We start from the raw sequence: 8,513 nt of genomic DNA on the forward strand, positions 1-8,513 counted from the left end.
GAAAGTGACAAAATTACGTCATATGCAGTAATGTCAAACGACACGAATTATTAAATTTTCATATCAAACTCGCTCGAAAAGCCTTTTTTTCAGCTCTTTTATATCAGAGACTTCACACTTTTTTTGCCTGCATCGCAGCAGCTTGTCCAAAAGAATTCCATGGATAGAAACTGACCAAATGTGAATTCGAATGCAAAAAATGGTGTCATTTTTTAAATTTAACCCGGTATAGTATCACTGGAAAATCTTTTTACTGTCCCCATAATCAAACAAAAGCCTCCCTGTTCACAAAATTGAACCGGATTTTTGGTTGTTTATTTAAAGCAAAACTATTTTGTGCTGAAAGCTTTTTAATTCGTTTTATAACTTTGTAATTACCCTTTTTAAACATTTTTGGCTGATTTCTAAAATAATGAAATACCAACATCTTTCCCAGGATATCTTAGTCATACTCTCATATCTGGCAGGAAAAAGGATCAAAAAGCTCCGGGGACGAGGTTGATGAAATACTTTGTTTGCTATGACGGTTAATTTCATTTATTTGAATTTAATATTTGATAAGAAGTTTGCATGGTAACTAATTGCTATGGTAGAATTGATTAAGTTGCAAAGAATTTATTTGTTGCACTCGACCATGGCTGTTTTAAAACATCGCAACAAACTTGTAGCAAAAAAAATTATTACGGTGCCGTGAGGGCGATAATTTTTAATGACGGTATTTAAAAAAATAAAAATCTACCGAAAGGGTGTGGCTGAGAACGAAAAAAAATTGGCTGAATATATTTTTATATAATTGGCACTATACATAGGAATTGTAAGATATCTCTAATTCGGTAAAGGGTAAGAGAAGTCGCGAAAACTTCCAAAGCTTATCCTGGAAAATCTAAACTTTGGGGGCGATTAGACTGGTTGAACATACCCTGGAAAAATCCAGTGTATAATGGAAATGTGGGGCAAAACCAAACTAGTTTTAGTAGAATATCACGTAGACAAAATATATTGAAATAAGACGGGTAATTTCGAGTGCGCGAAAGTTTCTGTCAAATACAAAATGTCCTGAGGACAAGGTTAGTAAATATGAGACTTTCTCAAGCCAAGTTGAAAGGGTCAATGATATGCAATTATTACATGTCCATGCATTCAATGACCGATTCCCAAGAAAGAGCTATTTTTCTCAATTGGATTTCACTTTCAATTTATCACACTTCTCCCCTTTAGCTGCGATCATATGATTTGTAAACATCACCAAGTTTGAAAACGCAGTTAAAAACTTTGCTGTTTTCTTTCATACAAAAAAAACTGCCTCTCGCAGTTAAGTGTTCGCATAAAAAAAAGATTAACACGCCTTTCAAAAAAATTATCTGATGTTATTATTTCAGCGTATTTATATCTTCTGATGAAACTTCTTGTAAAACTTATATAAACGGAAAGTATTATTCCGGTATTAATCTATCAAACGAGTTGCGGAAACTAGGATAAACTACAATGTATGTCGTCATAATACAACAAAACAAACATGGCTTCCTTGAAAGAAACATTTTTTTATAATGTCGGGAACATTCTTCCGTGACATACTTAACCTCTTTTCTTATGACTCATGCTGCTGAACCGATTCCATCATGTTTTGATGAAAACACAATGCAATAATCAGTCTCTTAAACATTCTGCATAAAAACAGAATAATAAAAATAGCTGCACACGAAAAACTGCTTGTCGGAATTAAAAAATTTTTGTTCCATTTTTAAAAACTTTAGCTTTTTATAAGCTTGAATGGGCATAACAAGTGCTATGAATTTGTAACGTAGACACGGTTGCATCGTTATAATGCTCAAAACAGCACAGTTAGAAATAACTATTTTACTGTGAGTAGAAGGAAATACATGCCAAAAGAGTTTTTTCTTGTGACTAATTTGTTAGCAAATATTTACACAAATATGCTGAAGTGTACTATTAATACCCAACATACAAGACCTAAATAACTGAGGATGAGTTTTCAGGGGTTGGAAAAAATAACATCCGTTTTGGTTTTTCATTTTATTTCTTTTTTCGATATTTTTCAGTATTTTACATTTTTTGTTTGTATTTAAAAAGCTTTCATGTTTTTTTTATTTCACACATAAGCAAAGATACTAATATACAACTGAGCAAATATTAAACTAGTAAGATGCAATAGGTAGCAGTAAGTATACAAGGGTGCACCTTCGCTGTAAGTTTTCTTTGGTAATGTACAATATAAACCTCAACAAAAATTTCAAATTCAACTATCTACATTTTTTAAATTAATCTTAACTGTGTATAAAACACACGATGACCATATACACTGTGTTTCCTTTATTGACATAAAAGAAATAATAAAAACTTGTTAGTAATATATAATATGTAATATAAAAAGTATATTCTCAAAAACATAAAAAGTATGTGATAATCAGCTCCTTAAAACTGTCTAACCATGACCCAGCATACAAGAACAAGGTCCTGAAAGTCACACAACAACAAACTGTAATAAAAACTTTAACAGTAAAACAAATGCCTTAAGCAAACTCGTGTGAATTACACACAGAATTGTACAAACGAAAATTTTGCTGTAAGAGGTTATGCACTCAACGAAGGTAAAAGAAACAATAAAACAAAATCAACAAATTATTCAAACAGTAAAACCAATGAAATAAAAAATGAACAAAATAGATTTAGATTATTTGTGACACAAACATTTTTATTTAAACTGGCATAGCTTTGATGGGACTTGTTAACAGTGTACAAACATCTTGCTTGAATTTACATTCAACACCACAACTGGTTAATCTTCTTCGCTTCACTGGTGAAGGCATTTGCATTTCATCCAGAGAAATTTGACGTAACCTTTTTAATTCTTCATTAAAAAGATCAGATTCTGCTGGTTTTTTGCTCTCAATAGGACTTCCAATACTACTTAATGTTGTTTTTCTGTTGCCAAGTAGAAGAGATTGACAATGCCTCATAACATCATTCTCAAAAGGATTTTCCACAATAGGAGAAAGAGGTGATCTCCTTTGGGCCAACACTGAATGACGTTTTGCAAATTTTTTTAATTTTGGAGCCCTTGGTTTTTTATGTATACCAAACACAACAGTTTTAATCACATCTCTGCATTCTAATAGTTCTTGTACATCAATCTGGAAGGACAAAATAAATAGTTTGATTTAATCTCTAAGAAGTATATAGATCAAATTAAAATTTGAACTACCAATTTTGTATTGTCCTAGAAACAAATGTGGAGGAGAACTATAATCTAACAATAATAAACTTAATAATAAAAACTGGGTTGAGACTTTGAGTAAAAATATATCTCAGCTGATTATTTAAAAAAAAATATGCATACAGTTTTTCAATTTAATTTTGTTTTCAAATAAACATTGCATGCCATCTAAACTATAAAGAAAACAAAATCTTACTTTTGCTAAACGAGACACTTGTTCAATATACAGAAACCAACGAGATGTAATTTTTTCCAACGTACAACTAAGCAGGGCTAATGCTTTTAGGGAACCCTAAAAATTTAAAAAAAAAGAAAATTAATATATATATTAATTAAACAATTAACAAGACTGAAGGTAAATGTAAAAAAAACATACTTTATATTGTAATAAGCTAACAGTGCTGATGCAGTGTTGAGCCTGGTTTGCCAAATTCCTGTAAATACTGTAAGCCAAGGAGTCACTTCCAAACAATGTTTTGAAGTGTTGGGCACATGTATAACTGAAAAACTAAGAAAAAAATCAAAGTTTTTTTTTGACAAATAATTTTTTTATTTTGGGGTGAAAAGGAGACTAACAAGCTGACTTACAATTTCAAGGAAAGTGAAAAGTGTAACATGATTTAAGTCCCAATTTGTTTTCTGAAGTATAATCCTTTCCATACGAGTGATATCATTACATGTAAATTGGTTTCCAGTGATATTAATGAAACTAGTTAAAGATGGAATGAATTCTTCTTCCTCCATAACTTTGACTGCAATGTAATACGCTGACAATGTGGCACACTTCAGGTACTTTCCACGTACCTTCACAAATCCTAGAAAACTATCTAGGATGTGCACAGACAAGGCAAACGTTTCACATTGAAATCCACACTCTTGGTTAAGTTTTATTAACCATCGCACATTTTCCTTCCATTCCTCTGCATCTTGAATGTTGTTCTATTAGAAATAAAGACACTTAAAAAATGCATATAAACTTGACTATTATAAAAAATAGTACATAGCAAATACTGAAGAAATTTACTTACAAGTTTAAGCCAGTCAAAGATTTTTAAATCTTTTTCTTCTGCCAATTTAACTTTCAACTGGCGTTCAAGATGAGAAGGATCGCGACAAAGTTTATCGAGCATATTGTAAAACTTCTGAAATCATCACCAAACAACTTCTGGGGGGTTTATGACCCTTTTCCCCGCAAAAATAGAAGTTCTACAGTTGGAGTAAAATTTAGTTCTTTGTTGCCAGATGTTCTTGAAAAGATTTTTTTAAGGATGGAAATAAATTTTTGTTTTGATGAAATTGAGAACACAACTATGATTTAACTTTCTAGCCTGGCGCGCTGTGATTTATTTTAACAATACTCTTAGTATATCTGTACAGGGAAATTGAATTGCCTGCTCTGAACTAACCAATCAAATGTACCGAATATCTTATATAATTTTCGAGTTAGTTTAGGAGCCGCGTCTTTTTAACTCGCCTTTTTAAAAGCTTTCTATTCCATAAATCCTGTTCCATGAATCAAACAGTCTTCTTATTTGCTCCTTTAATATAATATTTGCTGAAAAAAAACAAATACTTATTTTTATCAAAAAGTTCAAAAGCTTTGTTTTTAAAAATTTAATGATTTTATTCCAGATCATTCAAAAATGAAACTTGAAATTACATCCCCCTGAAATCAGAACTAAATTTATTCAATACACATAGCTAGATGTAGCAAATTTAATGTTCTTATGAATCTTTCATAAAATATTTTGATCTGGAAATTTGTCCACTGCTGGTTCATTTACCAAAAGCGGGAGGTGTCCCAAAGTACCCTGTACATAGCAAGAAATAGGACGGCGGTAAACTCGCACGGCGTCAAAACTTGACCGTGTGACCGTGTGTTTCTGAAAAAAGGTTCTAGCAGAGTAGAGTGGAAATAATATTTTCTATGTTATAGCCTTATTAAAAGGTTGCTCGCCAAGTCCTTTAGACATTTTTTATCATCTCTTTCTATTTTCAAGTTATTCAAGGTTTAAATCTTTACTATGCTTAAAAGTTTTGATGTGTTATTTTGCAGGTATTTCAAATATGAATTTATGCTTAAATACATCTGAACTTATGACATCATTATTGATGCAATAATGATGTCATAGGGCAATAGGTTAGCCAGCTAAATATCTTAAGAAGAATATATTTTCAAATATTAAAGAGAAGTCAGGTAAACAACGCTTTATCCAGCTAAATATCTTGAGAAAAATATATTTTCAAAAATTAAAGAGAAGTCAGTAAACAACGTTTTTGTTAAAATATTATTATCCCTGCTGGCATGACGAGGTTATAGGCTAGATAGCAGGATATATTCACCTTTCCTTTTTGGAATATGCCTGCAAGCCTATCTGAGTTAGTAGGTTAAATATAGATATCGCTATTATCTTAGCAGTCTCAATTTTTGTGTATGAAAGCATTATGTTTTGTTTCCCCAAAATATGTTGCATCACCAGGCACATAATACGTATATAAACTTGCTTGTAAGTCTTTAATGCAAAATAAAAATCTTAGTTGGGTGGTTTTCTAAGAATATATAGACTTTAACATTGAAAAAACTCTTGATTGATAACACGTTTCTAACTACTATTTCTTTTTTTATACAAAATAGTATTTGAAGATCACCTTGAGTTTTCTACCTCGAATAAATGAAGGAGGTATGATTTGTTCGTCATTTGATGACTCGAAATTAATAATTTAAGCTACAATAAAGCTGCTCAAATAACATGCGCCTAAATATTTCTATCTTATTCCCTTGAGTTCTGTGTGAAAACAACTTCTAATTCTAAAACGCCACGAGCCTGAAGTTTTCTTCTAGCAGTGACAATATTGACGATGAAGACAAGTATAAATCAAGTAGGACAGAAAATCTGCATTGGTGCAAATGTATGTTTGTACAATTATGTAGACATTTATAGAATGTAAATGCTGCACAGAATACGAAACTTCACTTTCTAATAAACTTGATTCTGGATGTGTAACAAAACATCGCAACTTTGACACATTATTCCTCAATATATCCGGTGTGGAAACTTCTTTCATCAGACACCGTTGATATAATATATACAACTTGACATTTTACGTCCACAATTGAATTTTTATTAGGTCTGAAAGACAGATGATTTTTGGCATAGGACAGATATTTATTCTTTCTTAATTTATTCGCTCGAGTTAGAAAAAATCTAAATGCCTTGATTCAGAAGGTATATTAAAAATATACAAATAAAATACAAATGTTAGGTAAGAGACAAATCTAACAAAACACACTAAGTATAAGAAATCAACAATATTTCTATGTGACAGACATCCTTCTTGCTGCTCTATTTCAATATAAACATTTAACTTTGTGTTTTGTGCGCTTCAGCCGCTCTCGCACTTGTGACATCAAAGCCAAATGACTTTTTAACCTCATATCTCCCTCAAAAATTCATAAAATTGCATAATTTTTTGGGAATATTTTTGTTTTTGTGGTATGAATGAAATTATTAAAAAGTCAATTTTGACCTCAATTCTCCTTTAAACCTCCCACTTAAAAAAGTAATCGAAAATCAACCCTAAGTATTGTACTAATTACAAAAAAATATTATTTTGTGGTTAAAGTTGCAATTATTAGCTAGAGGAAGAAGCATGCCAGTCACCATTGTGTGTCCTAAATGTAAACAAATTTCTTCGCAGGAAAGCTTGTGACTCCAACTCCTAGAAGGATTTTATACAAGTATAAAAAATAGTACATAGCAAATACTTTTGCTATGTACTATTAAAGTATTTTTATTTGGAAGGTCAGTAAAACCTTTCTTCTATGACTTGACTATTGGCAGCATTGATTATCATAATTTCATGAGTAAAAACACACAAAGAACCAGTGAAGCTTAAAACCTACTGGTCATATTTGCAAAATGCACTGGATGCACCTAAACTTAAAATCCACACAACCTTGTCCCAGAGGCCCATTGTCTTTTTTGATATGTCGATGAAACATGTACTTAACACAAAAAACAAATAAAAGTAAATTTATATAAGAAAGGAAAAAACAACAACAATTATTCACTTCATCCTCAATAGGAAAGAAGGGTTCCTTTCATATTGAGCACGAAATGAATATGCCCTGTAATTAAGGTTAAAATTCACGCAAACATGCAAAGATTTAGATGGACGGTATGACGAGGAGGAAGTAGCACAGGGGATGATCCAACTCAATTTGGACATGGGTATACTGATTATGCGGGCGTCTAATTTGGGTGCTCAGAATAGAAACATGTAATTTTAAAATTTTTGAGAATCGCTTTATTTTCTGAATATTTTTAGGATCTTTAATCACAGAAAAAATATATTTTCATAAAGAAATGTTCTAACTAAAGAAATGTTCTATACTGAAAAAGAAGACGATGCATATGCCTTGTATTTTTGTTGTCCAATTTTTGTAAATACTCGGAAATACTCAAAATCATTGTTATCAGAAATACAAGAGACGTGTGATCAAAACAACAAAACCATCTACATAGATACCATTTTATAGTGTGTTTAGATTATGTAACCAGAACAACATGCAAAGATTTTTTTCCAAAAAAATCACCACTGTTTTTCCTGAGCAAAAAATATGTCTTCAAGGTGAAATATTGAGGTGCATTATTTTAAAGTTGTCTACGATCTCCTCTAATTGTTCGTTGCTGAATGTTGGTGGCCATCGTTTATGATTTTTTTTATTTTGAGTGGGAAAAATCAACAGTTTTATAGAGTCATTTTGTGTTCCTAATTTCTCTGTAAGGCTGTTTTAGCCGATCTAGAGACCCCCTGCAAAGTCTCAAAAAAAATTGACGCCCAAAATAACTTTCTGAATCAGCGCCTGTAGTGTCCATAGCATCTGGGGAGAAGTGTTTATCTTATATATTAAAACTTGTTTTAAAAGAGTATTGACTCTGTTAATGAGTCCACGTAAGTTGTTGTTTCTTACCCATTGGAAAGCTAAAAAATAATTTCTACTGCTCCTATTATTGCTATTGCAAAGAAATGTTTTCGTTGTTATTTGAATTGCACTTACTAAATGTTAAAGGAGAACTAAACGTCCAAAATAGGTGATATATTTAAAGAATAAAGTAGTGACCTTAATTATGTCTCTTAAATATCAGCAATTTTCTCTCCTTTCTTTTCTGTTTTTTTTTCCTGTTTTTTTCACTTTCTTTTTTTTCTTTTTTTTCTCCTTTTGTAACTATTGAATCGATGATTTTCTCGATTTTGTAGAATCAGCGTAGCTTTA

At 31.3% G+C, this 8,513-nt stretch overlaps 1 protein-coding gene across 1 annotated transcript; it reads right to left on the bottom strand.

Annotated features, from left to right (window-relative positions):
* Positions 1-2,019: 2,019 nt before the first annotated feature.
* On the bottom strand, positions 2,020-4,517 carry LOC130654159 (cyclin-I-like). The gene is made up of 5 exons (XM_057456698.1): positions 4,264-4,517; positions 3,824-4,174; positions 3,612-3,743; positions 3,432-3,527; positions 2,020-3,152 (listed from the first exon to the last, which is right to left on the bottom strand). Exons 1-5 carry the CDS (start codon positions 4,363-4,365, stop codon positions 2,718-2,720), a joined length of 1,116 nt encoding a protein of 371 aa, XP_057312681.1. The 5' UTR covers positions 4,366-4,517; the 3' UTR covers positions 2,020-2,717.
* Positions 4,518-8,513: the final 3,996 nt, after the last annotated feature.

This window comes from Hydractinia symbiolongicarpus, chromosome 8 (genome assembly GCF_029227915.1).
Source record: "Hydractinia symbiolongicarpus strain clone_291-10 chromosome 8, HSymV2.1, whole genome shotgun sequence".
NCBI classification, from domain to species: Eukaryota; Metazoa; Cnidaria; class Hydrozoa; order Anthoathecata; family Hydractiniidae; genus Hydractinia; species Hydractinia symbiolongicarpus.